We start from the raw sequence: 18,935 nt of genomic DNA, 5'->3' as shown, positions 1-18,935 counted from the left end.
GGAAAACTGTTTTGAAGAAAAAAAATCTACACATATATGTACAGTGTGACCCCGCTATAACACGGTAGTTGGGGGCCATAGAATCCGACCGTGTTATACGTAACCAAGTCAGTTAGCTGAAGAAAATGTACCCCCCACCCAGAAAAAAACACCAAAGAAAATTGGGGGTGGTGGTGGGTAATAAATGCGGGCGGTAAAATACATGCTTCGTCGGCACAGTTGCCTTCTTCAATTGATGCATATTAAATGAGAAATACACCTGGAGTGAAAACAGAAGACATAATATAATAGTTTACTTTATTTAGAGAATCATGAATTGGTACACATACGTGAATCCTGTTTATATATAAATGTCTAATGTATAGCATGAATAGAGTATCAACACCGTGACTCACCTGCGAACCTCATCATATACATTGAATCCACAATACAAGTGATTCCATCGAAAATATGCAAACACACAGCTTTAAAATATTCAATGATTTTGTTACAGGTCATATTGGTCTGAGTTCAGTTGAAAAACACAGCACAATCACGTAACGAATGATGAAACACATTTACTTTAAAGTACATACCAAGTCGGTAAAAGTTAGTTTGCGTTTTAAGCCGCCGTTGGTAGCGTTCATAAGCATAAACTTTCTCCTACAAAAAGGAAACTTTCACAGCAAAGTTAACGTGTTCCAGTCACGTTAGAAAATGCAAAAATCCATCAGATTCCATCACTTTTATTTAAGTTTGGTACTGACTTCCTTTGAAGAAAAGTTCTTTGCTGTTATTGAAAGATTGTAGTCAGCTTTCTTTGATGAAGGGTGCATGCGCTATTGAAGTCGCCGCTAAAGGACAGCTTTGGAGAACCAAACGAATGCCCATTTCTCATTGTGGCGGCAACGTCAAATAATTGTATTGCATGATTGAGACTGGTATTTTTTTCATTTGCTGAGCACATTTTCATAACAGTCGGTGCTTCAAAGGTAATCTGTTTCCTTTGAAATTTCAGCAATCTATTTTATCTGGGTACATTTTTAAAAAGGAATTGGCCGTCCTTTAGACTATTCTAGTCACTGTCCCTCCATGCCTACTCTGTGGAATAAACCAGTAAGTAAGATGCAATTTTTTTCTACCATTTGTGGTAGCAGCGTCATGCTGCCTTCCACACATGCATCTGAAAATTAACAAAGGGTCAACAGGCGATAGAGATGCAGGTGTTCGGATGATAGGGATTATTACAGAAAATGTGAGCATTCTGAAGAACTTAATTCTAAGTGAAACAAAGAGGAATTTTACTTAACATCCACATACAAATACCAGTCTTTGTAAATATATTAATTACTAGTGATCGGCTGAAAATCCGATGAAAGATAGATTACGAGACGATACCTTGCCTGGTGGATCTCCGTTACCAGAAATGTCAACAACCAAAAAGCAGATATTTCACAACATACAGAACTCACGCTAGATTTCAGGATAAGCGGATTATGATATAACAATGCACTGTTTAGATGGTTTGTCAGTATGGACAAAGAATTTGTTTATGTAACAATAGATAAATTTCAGTGCATTTTATAGCCAGTTTGTGGCTTCCTTTCATGGAGCCTCTGAATTTCTGCACTCTAAACCAATGGTTGTATATAAAAGTTTAAACAGCCAACAATGTCGCCAACAAATAAAAAAGCCACATGGTATGTTTTGCAGCCAATAAGGAAAAACAATCCAAGTTTGCAACAATGGCAAAGACTATGCGATCCCAGAATAAACTTTTCATGCATTTTTTCTTCTTTTTACTTTTAAGAAGAAAAAAAAAATAATTTTTCATGTAGGAGAAAAATACTCTTTCGTGTACGAGAAAATTACATATAAAATTTCAGGATTCATACATGATCTCTTCCCCAAAATGATAAGCAACGTTTTACGTTTTTTTCTTCATAATACTTAAGAATTTCTTTTGTGCACAAGAAAAATATATGTATATGAAATTTCGGGAGCCACACCACCACCACGTTATATCCGAATTCATGTTATAACGAAGCGCACTATAGCAGGGTCACACTGTATATATTAAATATATACATGTACAACACTGACGTGCATGTAATTCTAAAATGATGATCATTATGATCTATTGTATCACACATTTGAAACTGCCATATACAGACGGTTAATAAAAAGGCAAGTTTTTTATCATATCATTATGTCATCATGTCAACATGACTGTCAGATCAGCCATTTAACTGAATGGCAATAACAATAATTCTGTACAATTTGCAAAACTTGTATATTTGTTTATATCGTGCCTACTTTCATTGTGAATAAAGTTTGTTATCCAAGTTAAATAATAACAATTACATCATAGTTATATTTATATACAGCTACGAGTCATGTCAGTGCATTTAAACGAAATGGTGAGATAAACAGGTAAGTAGGCAGATGAAGCATTAATTTCACTCATCAACAGTCACTAATTGCAATTAATGATGATCCATGGGACTAAGAGGATCTTGACCTTTAATCTTTTGACCCATTATCAGTAAGTTTCATTCTTACCTAAAGTAATCCACTAAGTTTGGTCTAGAACTGTGATGTAAATTAATATTATGCAAAAAACATTTTTCTTCCTTTGGTGACAGTGACCTTGATATCCAAGCTTTTGATGTCAAATCAATAGGCTTCCTTTCTACCCTAAAAAAATGGTTCCAAGCCATCACAAAGTTTGGTCCAGGTCTGTGACATAAAAATAATGCTGTTTCTTCTTTCAGTTACAGTGACCTACACGATAAAACTTTTGCACCCAAAAATCAATAGACTTCTTCCTTATCTTAGTGCAAACCATTCAGAAAGTTTGATCCAAGTTTGTTTTATAAAATGAATCTTACTGTGCAGAAAAGACTATTTTATTCTTGTAGTGACAATGGTCCTGACTTATGCACTTTTTAACCCAAAATCAATAGGCTTCTTCCTTACTTCTGATGAATGTCATCTGCAAAGTTCAGTCCAGTTCTCTGATGTAAAACAAACTACAGAAACTATATTTCTTTCTTTCAGTTACTGTGACTATGACATTTGACATTTTGAACAAGAACTGACAGGCTTCTTCCTTAGTCCTTGTGCAAGCCATCCACAACATCTGGTCCAGGTTTGAAATATAAAACACCCATGGTCCAGGTTTGTAATGTAAGGCAAACATGGTCCAGGAATGTAATGTAAAACTAACATGGTCCAGGTTTGTAATATAAAACTAACATGGTCCATGTTTGGAATGTAAAATTAACATGGTCCATGTTTGCAAACCAAACTAACATGGTCCAGGTTTGTAAAATAAAACTAAGATGGTCCAGGTTTGTAATGTGAAACAAACATTGTCCAGGTCTGTAATATAAAACTAGCATGGTCCAGGTTTGTAATGTAAAATTAACATGGTCCCAGTTTGTTGTTGTTGTTCTAGGGTTTAAGGCCATTTTCCAGCACAAGATAGGCTATACAAGGCAGCCAGTATAACTGGTCGAGGAAGAACCCTGGAAAATCCAGGGAAGAACCACCGACCCAAGAGAAGCTACTGGCAGACTTTCCTACATACCCACACTAGCCAAGCCTTGGACTCGAACACACGCAGACAGCGGTGAGATGGCAGTGATCTGGAACGGTGAGCACTTTAGACCACTCGGCCACTCGGGGCCCCTGGTCCCAGTTTGTAATGTAAGACTAACACTATTGGGCAGATATCATTTTCTTCTTTCAGTCAGTGACCTTGAACTTTGTACCTCTGACCCCAAAATTAATAGGTTTTTTTCTTAACCTAAGTGACAGCCAGCTATAAAGTATAGGCCAGGTCTGCCATTTGTCTTCTTCAATCACAATGACCTTGAACTCTGAACTTTTGAACATGAAATAAATAGGTTTCAATGCATGCCATTTACAAAGTTTGTTCATGGTAGACTGTGTAGAACTCGAACTGTTGAAACAAAATTGGGAACAGACAGATGGATGTCACATAATAATAAGTTATTTGTTAAGTATATGATTAAATGCACTTTAAAAAAATTAAATACAGATTCTGAATCCAGAGTCAGTTTAATTGTTCATAAATCCATCATTTCTTCTTGTTTTAGCTTATTGTGTAGATGTTCTGTTATGGTGGCTGTGGGGTTCTCTTGAAAAGCTGGGTGTTTCAGCACTTGTTGGAAAAGTGATATATCTTGCAAGCTGAAACAAAAAGTAGGAACAGTTTAAGTTATAATTTCAAAGTTTTTATTTAGTTTTCATCTAAAGAGGTATTGAACTTTATATCACTTCATGTTGACTGTAACTGCACATTCCAAACTTGCAGAACAAGTGTGATACATCCATATACAATTAAGTATAAAATGAAGCCATCTTGGTTTTTCTTCTTTGAATATCCCAAAACATGGAGCTAAAGTGAAGTAAATCTCATATCTGTAAGACTGATTACCAGCCAAACAAGGGCCCGAAGTATGCATTAGATCACTCACCTGGCTGATACCTGAATAAAAGCCAAATGTTCAAGCAGTTGGAGAAAAAATCTGAGACAGAAGAATGCTTGCTGTTGAGATTTCTTCCCATGTAGTTGATTGCATAAATTACGACAACAGTTGTTTCAAGGATTTCAGTCACATTTTGATCCTTAATTTGAAGAAACATGAGCATCATTTGTTCAATACTAAAAGCTTTATGCTGATTTCAGTCACATTTTGTTGGATTCTACTGGACAGTTTCTGAGAAGTCATTTAAAACATTTTCTACTTTTAGCCATTATGGATATTTCCAGTGGCAAATCATTATTTGTACAAAACTGAGTGACTTTTATACAATGATGCTTCTGTCAAGTCTAGTCAAATTCCACCAACATGGAGAATTTGTCATTTAATGCTTTTCTACTTGTTTTTTTAATAGCTGCTATATTTGACCAAGAATCAGCATCATTTTGAAAGTTTTTCTTGTCAGCATGCTTTCTGTCAAATTCTGTTCAATGCTTTTTGTTGAGTTATTCCAAGGTTGATCTATTGTTTACAATGGTGGCCATATTTTATGGCAAATCATCATTATCAATTTTGTATAAACTTTTGAAGCTCTTTATGCATTGATGCTTTCTGTCAAATTTGCTCAAATTCTTTTGACAAATCTTTCACACACTGCTTAAAGCCATTTTGTAGTTTTAGTAATGATGGTGATATTTGACAGCCAATCAGCATTATTTGTAAAACTTGAAAGTCCTTCAGGTCTACATATTTCCTGTCAAATAGGGTCATATTTCTATTAAGCCATTTTTAAGAAGACATCAGTTAAAGGTTTCTCTGCTAAGTAATGGTAGCCAGGTCGCAGAGCTGCAACGTGTGTACAAATTTAAAAGACCTTTATAACAGTATGCTCTCTGCCAAGTGCAGCTGAAATTGACTTAGTGGTTTTTGTGAAGTTGAAAATAGCAATTGTTGACAGATGCATGACAGACAACACAATGAATGTTGCAGACCTGCAAACCCTAAAAAGGCCTTCTTAATAAGGCAGCTGATAGTTTATAAAGTTTTACCGATTTTCAATAATGCATAACAAAATATCACGTACTCTTATAGTCAACTTGGAAAAGTTCAAATGTGTTGAGCGCAAAATACAGAGAAGGCAAACATTATGTTCAACTAAGACATTTGTAAAGTACACCCTAAACCTTAGTTACCTCCAGCACATTTTCAGAAACAATTGTACAGTGATGTGGTTTGCCATGTGCTGGTATTATGGACATGGTCAGTCCAGTTGACCAGCCGGCCTAAATGGTCTGCTGGGCATAGAATGCTATCGCTGTAGGAACTGTCCAACATTGTGCTGTTTGCTAGTCCAAGATGAAATATTCATGACCAATGATACTGTATATTGTCTGGATGAATGGACCGGTTAGTCAGCTTCTAGGAATGGCATATGTCTTATGGTTGTTCTCTATGATTTTAAAGCCTTTGCACTTCTTGACATCATGGTATTGCATACAACAAATATACAACTTTTTCAGATAGGTGAACACACTTTACAGAAATGACCTAAGAAGTGTGTAATAAACAAAAACTTGACAGCACAATATAATTATACCATTGAAAAGGAAATTTATAGTAAATAACATTTCTCAAAAAACTTACCCATCAAAATAACATTGCCAATTACTTCTGCTACCTCCTGAATCCAGCCCTCCCAATGACTTGAAAAGTCTCTGTACTATGTATAGCAAAGAGAAGTAACTCTTACAGATTACCTCCCCTTACCCCATTAGGTGATGCTACCTAAACTATCACCAGTTTTAACTTGTGCACTGACAGGATGTTCACACTGCAGGGAGGGTTGAGAGGGATTTATTGTAATGTGATTGGTAGTTTGGATCCATGGACAGAGCATGAAGCTCACTTACTCTTGATGCCAATGTCAAGGCTATCTGGAAGCATGTCTTATATAATAGCTGTTTCAACAGGACAGTGGACAAAGGTCAAAACTTAGCAGATTTGAACCATGTCAAGACCCATGATAGATTCCACTTCTGAAACAGGGTTAGTGAGCAAGGTCGGGCAAAATCAAAGTTGATTAGCAGGTCTGAGAGATCTCTGTTGTGGCTAATGTCAAGATGCCCATTATGTCTGAGTGTATCAGAAATCATAAAGCAATATCCCTGAATAGTGCCCCTCATTTTCGGGATTAATTGAATAATCAGAACTGGTGGGGGGGGATGACAAAGACCCCGATTCTCTCCCAGTCAACTGAAAGGGCATTGACAGTCCATGCAGGATAGGATAGACTAAAGTGGGCAGCTTGTTCCACCTTGTCACACACATATACCACTGGTCAACCCAAAATGTTTCACACTCAATGGAAGACAGATGGATCGATGGACCACTGTGAATAGTAGCTTGATAGAGAATCAGCCAGAACACTGAGACTTTCCAAAATGTGTTAAACTTGAATGTTATGTGATGTTGAGAGCACATATGAAGATCTTACCATATCAACACGCATAGTTGTGGTGACATTATTCCACCCATATCCTAAAGATAATGGACCACCAATGAATTGTCCAACTGTAGGACCATTTTGAAATGAAGTGAGGAACTCCATACCCAAATGAATGAAATAAAGATGAACTAAGTTCATATGAGTGAGGAACTCCATACCCAAATGAATGAAAGGAACAATCACTGACTTATCCATGTTTACTATCCACCCCAGACTTTGAATGAGAGAAGGTTGTGCACATTGTGAATCAAAACCGAACTTACCAAGTGTTTCTGTAGGATGTTAAAAAGGTATAATGACATCCAGGATCAAGGTGTCTTAAATAAAAGCTTGATGACAACTCCAATGTTCAAGTAAAGGCCCAAGGGCTGAGGATGAGGCTGAAAAGCAGGGCACGAAACTAATACACTGCTCCCTTGTAGGCAAAACATAGGCATTTTCTTGATGTTACATGAATGGGAATGTGGAAGTATGCATCTGACAGGTCCACACTTATTGTGTATTAATTGGGTCATATATACAAATGGACAGACCTTGCTGTTTCCATTTTGAACTTTGGGGCTTTTAAGAATACATTCAGATTGCTTAAATCTATAACGGGATGCAATTTCTTGACAAGATCAGACAAGAATAGAAGCCTGGAGATGCCATTTTTAAATTATCTCTACTGCTCTTTTGTCCAGCAATGTTTTTATCTCCTTCTGCAATAAGTCAGCCGTCATGGGGGTTGTCTTAGTCTCCATTACAGAAGTGGACTGATGAGAACGGAGGGGGCTGGCTGAACTAGAGCCCCTCCAAACCAATTGTATAAAGCATTTGTCATGAGAGAATAAACTCATGCTTGAGTTGTGGAACAGAATTTGCCTGGCACCCACCTGAGCGTTACCTGTGGGTTATATGGAGGTCATTAGATGGGATAAATCATTGTTTGGAGTTGGGAGGCCTAGAAGAGAAGTAAACCCGTTTTCTCTCTGTCTCTCTGTCTGCAAGACTTTGAATTAGACAGTCTGTGATTGTCCACTCTACCTCTATACAGCTGAAAACTTCTATCCACCTTGTAATGTAGAAGGGACAAGATATTTATGTCAGAGAAATCTTTGTCAAGTCTAGGCATGTTCCTTTGATTGGTGTTACTGTGCAATCTTTGATAATATGGAGAATAAGTGGCCACAAGTTGACTTGCTGAAACAAGGCCTTGTTATTACCAGCATCTCTGACTTTTTCTGATTAGTGACCTGTTCTTCCACAATCTTCAAATACTGGGATAAAATTCTAAAGGATGTCATCTTCATCCTTATCAAATGAAGCCTTGCCTTTGTAAGTTGTATTTGTTATCAGCAGTGTGGGACATTCTGTAGAGAGTGGGATACAAAAAAAGTCTTCTGTGGCCACTTTGAAATTAAATGCAGTTCTTTCCATGGTAAGATCAGAATTATCTGTAGATTCTAAGTCAGAACAGTTGTCAACTTGAGGGTCCTCTTCCTCCAGCGGATATGTCATGCCAGTGGATGCTGTCTCATATGCATGCACTGCCAAAAATCTTCCTAACTGGAAGGCTACAGTGGGGTCATTCTGGACACTAATATAATCGTCTAGCTGGATTGGCTGGGATTCCATGGACAAGTAGGGCAGGACAGATGGCTGGGTTTACATGGACAGCTGGGGCAGGACAGATGGCTGGGATGGCTTGAACAGCTGGGGCAGGACAGATGGCTGGGTTGGAATGGCCAGCCACCTTGGCTGTTTAGACTGCTGTGCATTATGAGTATTGTCAGGTCAGTCATAATGGCAGATTGGCTGTCTGGTCCAAGCAGTGAAGCATTAGCCATTGTCACAGATAGTACAGATGAATGATGTTTGAAACTTGAACCTGTACTGTGTCCAAATAGCTGAATGGTTCTCTCAACAGCCAGGATCACAAATATATTACTGTGGTCAGCTTGTTGACTGGACGGGTTGGTCAACAGCCAGAGTGGTAAATATTTCACCATAAGAATGATGCTGGCTGGCTCAGTCTGCAAAATCAGAAAACACTCCCATATGCCCACCTTTGATGCCTATATCATGTCCAGGTGGGGAGCTGGACTTACACCCAGTGGGTTGCCAAGATTTGTATGACACAACTTTGTTATAATTCGCTTGTGGTCATTCTTATTGACAAAACTTTATGAATCATTTTAATCACCCTGAATTCAAGATCTGTTAGTGTCCATCTGCAATAACTCCATACAATGCATTTTAACAGGTAAAGTGGGAGGAATTCCCACATCCCCACCTAAACTAGATAGTGAGCCAGTGGGAGGGTGTAAACTTAAAATGTCTTAATCACTAAATTTGTATCAAGCCCCATTTTCCTTGCCCTTGAACTGTTTGTCAAGGACATTGGACCATTTGTGCTCTGTCCACAAAGAGCGTATCTTACAGGTTTTGGATGACGAGCATTTACTGCTGATGAAGCAGGATTCATGATTGCCATCTGCAACCATAAAATGCCTGCAATTTTTTTTTTTATACATTTAATAGCCTTGTTGTTGGAGACTATATGAAAGTATAAAGAACAAAACACCAGCTGTAAATACAATGTCAGATAATGGCTATCAAATATCAAAATATAATATCATTAGATGTCTTAAATTAACAATAGTCTGCAAATGGAAAGAGAAAAGGTTACAGATTGAATTTAACAAGGATTCAATGTAATTAAATATATACTGATAATATTATAAATATATTACAAATATATCAGAACAAAGTGACAATATGTGCGAGTAGGTGAACAAGAACAGCTGTACTGTGGTTGTTGTTGTTGTTGTTGATGTTGTTATAGGGTTTAACGCCATTTTTCAGCACAAGATAGGCTATACATGGCAGCCAGTATAACTGGTGGAGGAAGAACCCTGGAAAACCCACGGAAGAACCACCGACCCACGAGAAGCTACCGGCAGACTTTCCCACGTACCGGCGTTAGCCGAGCCTTGGACTCGAACCCACGCAGACAGAAGTGAGATGGCAGTGATCTATAACGGAAAGTGCTTTAGACCACTCGGCCACTCGGGGCCCCCTGTACTGTGGTACTACACAGCTGCTTTATGGGCTTACCAATGTAAACACATCAAATGAAGCAGTAACAAATTTGCAGAAAATATCTCAAATTTTACACAAATACACAAAAATATAGTATACACTACATAGCATGAATGTTTGGCTTACTGTACCACCAAAAAAGACTGCTGGATGGCTAACAGAAAAAATAAAAATCCAGGGATTCTCAGAGGTCTGTTGACAATCTTCAGTAAGACTTCCCTTTATCTATACAAAGTATAAATATACAAACTCTTTCAAGTCTACAGGAAGGTTAGATTCTGGAGATAGCAAAAGTAATTCCTAATATTATTGTGATTGGGTAATATATTTGATGAAGAAACTTGAATGTTACCAATTGAAATCACATGGAAATTTTTTTTAAAAATATTGAAAATGCATAGATATATATAAATTAATGAGGAAAAATGCAAAAATTGTTTACACCAGGTATACCAACCTTAAGATTTACTATACTGCTGCAAATTGTTCTAAGTTGCAAGCAAATGTTTAAGCTGGTACATTTGGGATAACCAATTAGCAGGAAAGTGGAGACTTATCTGTAAGATTTACTTCTCTTATCTACATGACGTATCAAGAGAGAGATGAGGGGGTTTTAATCTCTGAAGGAGGTTGGGACTTGGATCAAACAGGAAGTATTTTCCATGTGTCAATGTGATCAGGTAATGTATTTGATGGAGAAATGAAAACAATAACAATAACAATGATCCTTAAAATAAAAACTATCAATTAAAAATATTAAGCATATCTATTGTAACAACCATATTAAAACTTTTCTTTATACTCATAAAACATAAATCACTTGTCCTTACAAATCAAGTCAGACTGGCAATCAGCATAGACCCTTTTCAGCTGTCATATAATGTGCTGGCAGATAAGGATCTATGTTGCTTGTTCTACTGACTACTCCATACAAACTGCATAGACCCAGATCTGCCAGTGCATTATGTAATGGCAGATTTATGTCTGTGCAGTTTGCAGCTGGAATTCCCTCGTAGGTTTTATAAAGTATTTGAATCATTTCAGCATTTATGTATCCAATATTTGGAATGCTTACGCCTGATGTTTCCGTTTCTTCTCCTTCTCAATTCCTTTAGGCTTCTTGCTTGCCTCACTGTGACAGAATAAAAAACAACATTTATGATATCATTCAAGTTTTTATCTATCAAAGATTTTAATCTTTAAATGTTGGATTTTTAAAAACCAATACATCTTACGATGTAGGAAGCCCTTATAGCAAACAAAGCTCTGTAACGATTTGTCAATTTTAGTACCATTCAGTATTTCAACTAACATAAGCCTCCATTTTTAAAGAGTTATGTCCCCTTTTCTGTTTTATGTTGTTCTTGGGTTTAATGCCATTTTTCAGCACAGGATAAGCTATACATGGCAGCCAGTATAAATGGTGGAGGAAGAACCTGGGAAAACCCCAGAAAGAACCACCAACCCATGCGAAGCTACTGGCAAGCTTTCCTATGTACCCACATTGGCTGAGCCTGAGACTCAAACCCATGCAGACTGAGGTGAGATGGCAGTGACCCATAATGATGAATGCTTTAGACCACTTGGCCACTTGGCTGTTTTTTGTTGTTGCTGGTTTTAATGAAGCTATAACATAGTGTTGGTTATATCATATAATGGGAGCTATGTGCCTTTCTCAAGGACACATTGAGTGAGCTGACCAGGACAGGTTTGGATGGGTACCAGACGCAGGACACTCACATTACAAGTCTTAAGCTCTACCAAGTGAGCTACTAAGGCTTCCTCAATTAATATAAATCTTCTAAATGGATTCTTTTGAAATAAATGTAGTTCAGTGACAATTTAACATCTCTGTGTGTTATTTAATGTGCAAATTACCTTAGGATATACATTTTCCAGCTGAGTATTATGCCTTTTGAGCTCCAATTCTTAAAAAATTACAAGTTTTACATTGAGCTCTGGCAATTGTGTTTTTTTAAAATAAATATTGGTGGGGTATTATGAGGGAAGGTGCTCTACAGATATCATGAACTTCTGAGAGACTGACATGTGTAAGGTCAACTTGTTTGCATTTTGCAGCATGCATAGTGGAGAGAATGTAGCATACCTCTTTGTTCCTTTCACGTAATGTGGTCAAAATTTATTTGGATATTGAACTTGTGTAATTTTGTACTGAAGTAGTCTAATGTACACTATCTTTAGCAGTTATTAAAATTGGGAAAATGGCATTTTGCCATACTAGACAATACCAGTTTCTAAAAGGGAAATGAAGGAATTACCAGATATATAAAATGTAACAAAAATGTACAATTTACCTCTCAAGTCCAGGAAGTGAAAATGACCACGCAGAGCTAGCATATGTTTTTTTATAGGAACACATCTAAAGTAAGGCTAAGCTGTATACTCTATAACCCAATTACACACACATAAATCATACACCAAAATAAAGGGACTTATAAGTTCTTTTAACAATACCTAAGAAATACAAGGTATTTTTTAAGCTGCCTGTACAAACCAGGGAAATACTTTATCTTTAAAAATCTAACCTTATGCAAAACACCAGACTGTAGAGCGCGTAAAACAAGGACTACAGACTGAATCTTAATTGTCAAGACATTTCTCATGCCTTTTTAAATGTGTCATACAGCCTAATAATTAAGATTAATTTAAGGTGTGTTCAATTACATAGATATAATTCAGTGAGCTGAACTCTCAAGGATCAAGTACTGCAATTTCAAATGTATATGGAACATGTGAAACTCAAACCTGATAGCATAACAGCTTACATGGACCAAATCACACCATACACTTGTGTTTCTGATAAACTGCCTAAAACTAATTTGTTTTGCATAATATGAATGCATAAAAAATATTTTATAAAATATGCAAATATGCTGTTACATGTCTACAACTCTGATACATTCAGGATTTCATGCCATCTACACAGCTTTCCTGCTAATGCTAATGATGATGTGTGTGTGTGAATTCCACAAGTAATAGAGACATGCTGACAGTCTGGATGGTTTTCCTAGATAACTCAATGACTAGGCAAATTCAATTTGAACATTTCCACATTCTAAGGTTCATTCCACAGAGCACAAATTTTATCCTATCTGTAACTCACTGAACTTTCCGGTCAGCATCACAAATGTAGCTAAAAACACCTGATCCATTTTAACTACCTCATGCGAAACAAATTAGGTATATTTAATGACTTGGAACAGAAAATTTACTGCTACAGTTAGGATCAAATTTGTGACGCTGTGCAGAACAAACTATAATAATATAAAAAAACTACATGTGTTTTATTCCTAGCAAAGAGAAAGAACAAATCTGATATGATATAGGGACATGTCAAGGCTGTCAGGATGAGACATTAATAAAATGTGTCAAACGAGTTCTTTCCTGACTACATGTATCTCTGAATACTTGTAGCTTTACAATACGAATGAAAATTGTCAAATATTATTATTTACAGTGTAATGACAATGTTGTTATTTACAGTGTAATGACAATGTTGTTATTTACAGTGTACTGAAAATTTTATTATTTTCAGTGTACTGAGAATGTTGTTATTTACAGTGTACTGAGAATGTTGTTATTTACAGTGTATTGAGAATGTTTTTACAGTGTATTGAGAATGTTGTTATTTACAGTGTATTGAGAATGTTATATACAGTGTAATGAGAATGTTGTTATTTACATTGTACTGAGAATGTTGTTATTTACAGTGTAATGAGAATGTTGTTATTTACAGTGTATTGAGAATGTTATTTACAGTGTAATGAGAATGTTGTTATTTACATTGTACTGAGAATGTTGTTATTTACAGTGTATTGAGAATGTTATTTACAGTGTAATGAGAATGTTGTTATTTACATTGTACTGTGAATGTTGTTATTTTCAGTGTACTGAGAATGTTGTTATTTACATTGTACTGAGAAAGTTGTTATTTACATTGTACTGAGAATGTTGTTATTTTCAGTGTACTGAGAATGTTGTTATTTACAGAGAATGTTGTTATTTACAGTGTACTGAGAATGTTATTTACATTGTACTGAGAATGTTGTTATTTACAGTGTACTGAGAATGTTGTTATTTACAGTGTATTGAGAATGCTGTTATTTACAGTGTACTGAGAACGTTGTTATTTACAGAGAATGTTGTTATTTACAGTGTACTGAGAATGTTGTTATTTTCAGTGTACTGAGAATGTTGTTATTTACATTGTACTGTGAATGTTGTTATTTTCAGTGTACTGAGAATGTTGTTATTTACATTGTACTGAGAAAGTTGTTATTTACATTGTACTGAGAATGTTATTTTCAGTGTACTGAGAATGTTGTTATTTACAGAGAATGTTATTTACAGTGTACTGAGAATGTTGTTATTTACAGTGTAATCAGAATGTTGTTATTTACAGTGTATTGAGAATGTTGTTATTTACAGTGTACTGAGAACGTTGTTATTTACAGAGAATGTTGTTATTTACAGCGTAATGAGAATGTTGTTATTTACAGTGCATTGAGAATGTTATTTACAGTGTAATGAGAATGTTATTTACAGTGTATTGAGAATGTTGTTATTTACATTGTACTGAGAATGTTGTTATTTACATTGTACTGAGAATGTTGTTATTTACATTGTACTGAGAATGTTGTTATTTACAGTGTATTGAGAATGTTGTTATTTACACTGTACTGAGAATGTTGTTATTTACAATGTACTGAGAATGTTGTTATTTACAGTGTACTGAGAATGTTGTTATTTACATTGTACTGAGAATGTTGTTATTTACAGCGTAATGAGAATGTTGTTATTTACAGTGTAGTGTGAATGTTGTTATTTACATTGTACTGAGAATGTTGTTATTTACAGTGTAGTGTGAATGTTGTTATTTACATTGTACTGAGAATGTTGTTATTTACAGCGTAATGAGAATGTTATTTACAGTGTACTGAAATGTTGTTATTTACAGTGTACTGAGAATGTTGTTATTTACAGTGTAATGAGAATGTTGTTATTTACAGTGTAATGGCAATGTTGTTATTTACAGTGTAATGAGAATGTTGTTATTTACAGTGTAATGAGAATGTTGTTATTTACATTGTACTGAGAATGTTGTTATTTACAGTGTACTGAGAATGTTATTTATAGTGTAATGAGAATGTTATTTACAGTGTAATGAGAATGTTGTTATTTACAGTGTAATGAGAATGTTGTTATTTAGTGTACTGAGAATGTTGTTATTTACAGTGTAATGAGAATGTTGTTATTTACAGTGTACTGAGAATGTTATTTACATTGTACTGAGAATGTTGTTATTTACAGTGTAATGAGAATGTTGTTATTTAGATTGTACTGAGAATGTTGTTATTTACAGTGTAATGAGAATGTTGTTATTTACAGTGTAATGAGAATGTTGTTATTTACAGTGTACTGAGAATGTTGTTATTTACAGTGTAATGAGAATGTTGTTATTTACAGTGTACTGAGAATGTTGTTATTTACATTGTACTGAGAATGTTGTTATTTACAGTGTAATCAGAATGTTATTTACAGTGTAATGAGAATGTTGTTATTTACAGTGTACTGAAAATGTTGTTATCTACATTGTAATGAGAATGTTGTTATTTACAGTGTACTGAGAATGTTGTTATTTACAATGTACTGAGAATGTTGTTATTTACAGTGTACTGAAAATGTTGTTATTTACAGTGTACAAGAATGTTTTTTATAGTGTAATGAGAATGTTGTTATTTACAGTGTACTGAGAATGTTGTTATTTACATTGTACTGAGAAAGTTGTTATTTACATTGTACTGAGAATGTTGTTATTTTCAGTGTACTGAGAATGTTGTTATTTACAGAGAATGTTGTTATTTACAGTGTAATGAGAATGTTGTTATTTACAGTGTACTGAGAATGTTGTTATTTACAGTGTACTGAGAATGTTGTTATTTACATTGTAATGAGAATGTTGTTATTTACAGTGTACTGAGAATGTTGTTATTTAGATTGTACTGAGAATGTTGTTATTTACAGAGAATGTTGTTATTTTCAGTGTACTGAGAATGTTGTTATTTACAGAGAATGTTGTTATTTACATTGTACTGAAAATGTTGTTATTTACAGTGTACTGAGAATGTTGTTATTTACAGCGTAATGAGAATTTTGTTATTTACAGTGTACTGAGAATGTTGTTATTTACAGTGTAATCAGAATGTTGTTATTTACAGTGTATTGAGATTGTTGTTATTTACAGTGTAATGAGAATGTTGTTATTTAGTGTGCTGAGAATGTTGTTATTTACAGTGTACTGAGAATGTTGTTATTTACAGTGCATTGAGAATGTTATTTACATTGTACTGAGAATGTTGTTATTTAGATTGTACTGAGAATGTTGTTATTTACAGTGTAATGAGAATGTTGTTATTTACAATGTAATGAGAATGTTGTTATTTACAGTGTAATGAGAATGTTGTTATTTACAGTGTATTGAGAATGTTGTTATTTACAGCATAATGAGAATGTTGTTATTTACAGTGTACTGAGAATGTTGTTATTTACAGTGTACTGAGAATGTTGTTATTTAGATTGTACTGAGAATGTTGTTATTTACAGTGTATTGAGAATGTTGTTATTTACAGTGTATTGAGAATGTTGTTATTTACAGTGTATTGAGAATGTTGTTATTTACAGTGTAATCAGAATGTTGTTATTTACATTGTACTGAGAATGTTTTTATTTACAGCGTAATGAGAATGTTGTTATTTACAGTGTACTGAAATGTTGTTATTTACATTGTACTGAGAATGTTGTTATTTACAGTGTAAACAGATAGATGCTTAGAAAGAAAATGAAACAAAATATATGACTTCCTTTTAATGTTGAGAATTTTGTGATGTTGATACAAATTTCTTGGTATTAATTACCAGTTTTAATTGTGATTTAGCAGCAGGGAAGTCGTACAGACCAGGTGGCTCAGATAAATTTAAGCCTCCCACACAAACTTTATCCGTAGAAGCCTCAGAAAGCAAAAATAACGCCTCCTACGCAAATTAATCCGCAAAATTTCAACCCAAAGTGCATTTTTAGGCATAAAAAAAAACAGCATTTTTTTGGGGGGGTATTGTAAAATTTGTGTGTGATTGCAAATTCCGGTTGCAATTTTATGAGTAAATTTGATCAAGACCGATTCGATATCTACTGCGCGGATCATGAAGATTAATCGTGACAAAACCGTGTGGTGTTGCCTGAGCGTTACTGAAAAAATTTTTAAACTTATTTATGTCCATATCGCCGTTGCACCAAGTTTGATGGATATTCCTCAGCGTGTGAGTATCAACGCCATTGAAAACTGATAAAATATTACAATTATCTCTAATAACCTTCGGAATTTGCGTATATCGCTGCGTTACGTAAATCACATCGGTGTTTTTGTGTCGGCCACGCGAGAATATCCTAGCTGGGTTAGTTTGCTTATCCAGCATCACATCATCAAAAACAACAAGATTATTAGCATCACCGTCTAAACTTTCCACTGATGGAGTTTCATTGATATCCGTTATAAATTCTATTGTGCCATCCTCAGTTTTATCGCTAAATTCCTTTAGTACTTTATAACATCGCTGATCATCAACGGACGGCGCAACCAAATACAATTTATCCCATTTTAGCCATCGCATAATCAAATTTAGCAACAATTGCGTTTTTCCAGAACCAGATGGTCCAATGATTATCATTCTAATCGAATTTGGTAATGCCTCGGTGTGCTTTACTTGCTCGCGTTTCTTTGTGGCTGAAAAATCAATTACATTCATGTTATTAGAATATTATGGATTCATATTGTGTTAAGTGTCGCACTCGAACTGCTACGATAAATCCAATCGAAGTCGTTACACGCAACAACAGGAATGCAATTAAGGGAGAATGTGAAGTTTGCAAGACAATCAAGTTTAGATTTGTAAAAAAAAAAGTAGAACCGGAGGAGACATCGCAACCTCCTTAACAAATCTGCCTGGAGCTCCCTGGGCGAAATATCCCGGAGAGAAACATTTACCAGGATATAATTACTGCGGACCTGGTACAAGGCTAGATATAAGACTTAACGATAATAATCAACCAAATCCTGGCGAGGATCCAGTAAACGCTATCGATAACGCATGCTACTATCACGATCTTGCATATCGCAGCGGAGATTTACAACAAAGACATCTCGCTGATATTAAATTAATTCACGCAATAGATGCTATTCCTGATAAAAATTTCAAAGAGAAATTGGCAACTTGGTTAATAAAAGGCGCGATGAAAGGTAAATTAGTACTAGGTGCTGGTAATTTATAATGGAGCAAATATATTATTCTCCGCGAGGATTTTGGCGAGGAAAATCAGCAATAACCAAACTTGCTAAGGCAGCAAAAGTAAAGCAATCTGTCGCTGAATCGTGGCTATCGAGGCAAGCAGTCTGGCAAATTTATCTTCCTCCGCCTAAGAAAATATCATATGCGAGTTTCTCTGTCAGTGTCCCTAATGAAGTCCATCAGGCTGATCTTATGTTTCTTCCTTACGATACCGTTGACGGAGTTACATACAAATATGTTCTGACGGTTGTTGATATTGCAAGTAGGTACAAGGAAGCGGAACCGTTATCGAATAAAACAGCAACAGATATTGCTAAGGCGTTTAGCGAAATTTATTCACGATCTCCATTAACATGGCCAAAGCTTCTCCAGGTTGATCCAGGTCGAGAATTTCTTGGTGCGGTTACTTCACTGATGAAAAAGAATAATGTTAAAATCCGTCGCGGTATTGTAGGTGTTCATCACAATCAAGCTATCGTTGAGAGATTCAAC

At 35.4% G+C, this 18,935-nt stretch overlaps 1 protein-coding gene across 1 annotated transcript in view; it reads right to left on the bottom strand.

The window, feature by feature from the left end:
* Nucleotides 1–283: 283 nt before the first annotated feature.
* The window catches only part of LOC149782845 (uncharacterized), a 42,232-nt gene continuing 23,580 nt past the window's right edge, over nt 284–18,935 (bottom strand). Inside the window, exons 5-6 of the mRNA XM_089934377.1 lie at nt 11,156–11,212; nt 284–4,197 (exon numbers count right to left, since the gene is read on the bottom strand). Coding sequence (XP_089790503.1) covers nt 4,074–4,197; nt 11,156–11,212 — 181 coding nt within the window. The 3' untranslated portion in view covers nt 284–4,073. The remainder of the gene's footprint in view (nt 4,198–11,155; nt 11,213–18,935) is intronic.

This window comes from Sinohyriopsis cumingii, chromosome 15, assembly GCF_028554795.1.
Source record: "Sinohyriopsis cumingii isolate HCF-2022 chromosome 15, ASM2855479v2, whole genome shotgun sequence".
Taxonomy (NCBI): Eukaryota; Metazoa; Mollusca; class Bivalvia; order Unionida; family Unionidae; genus Sinohyriopsis; species Sinohyriopsis cumingii.
This window is presented reverse-complemented; position numbering and strand designations above follow the sequence as displayed.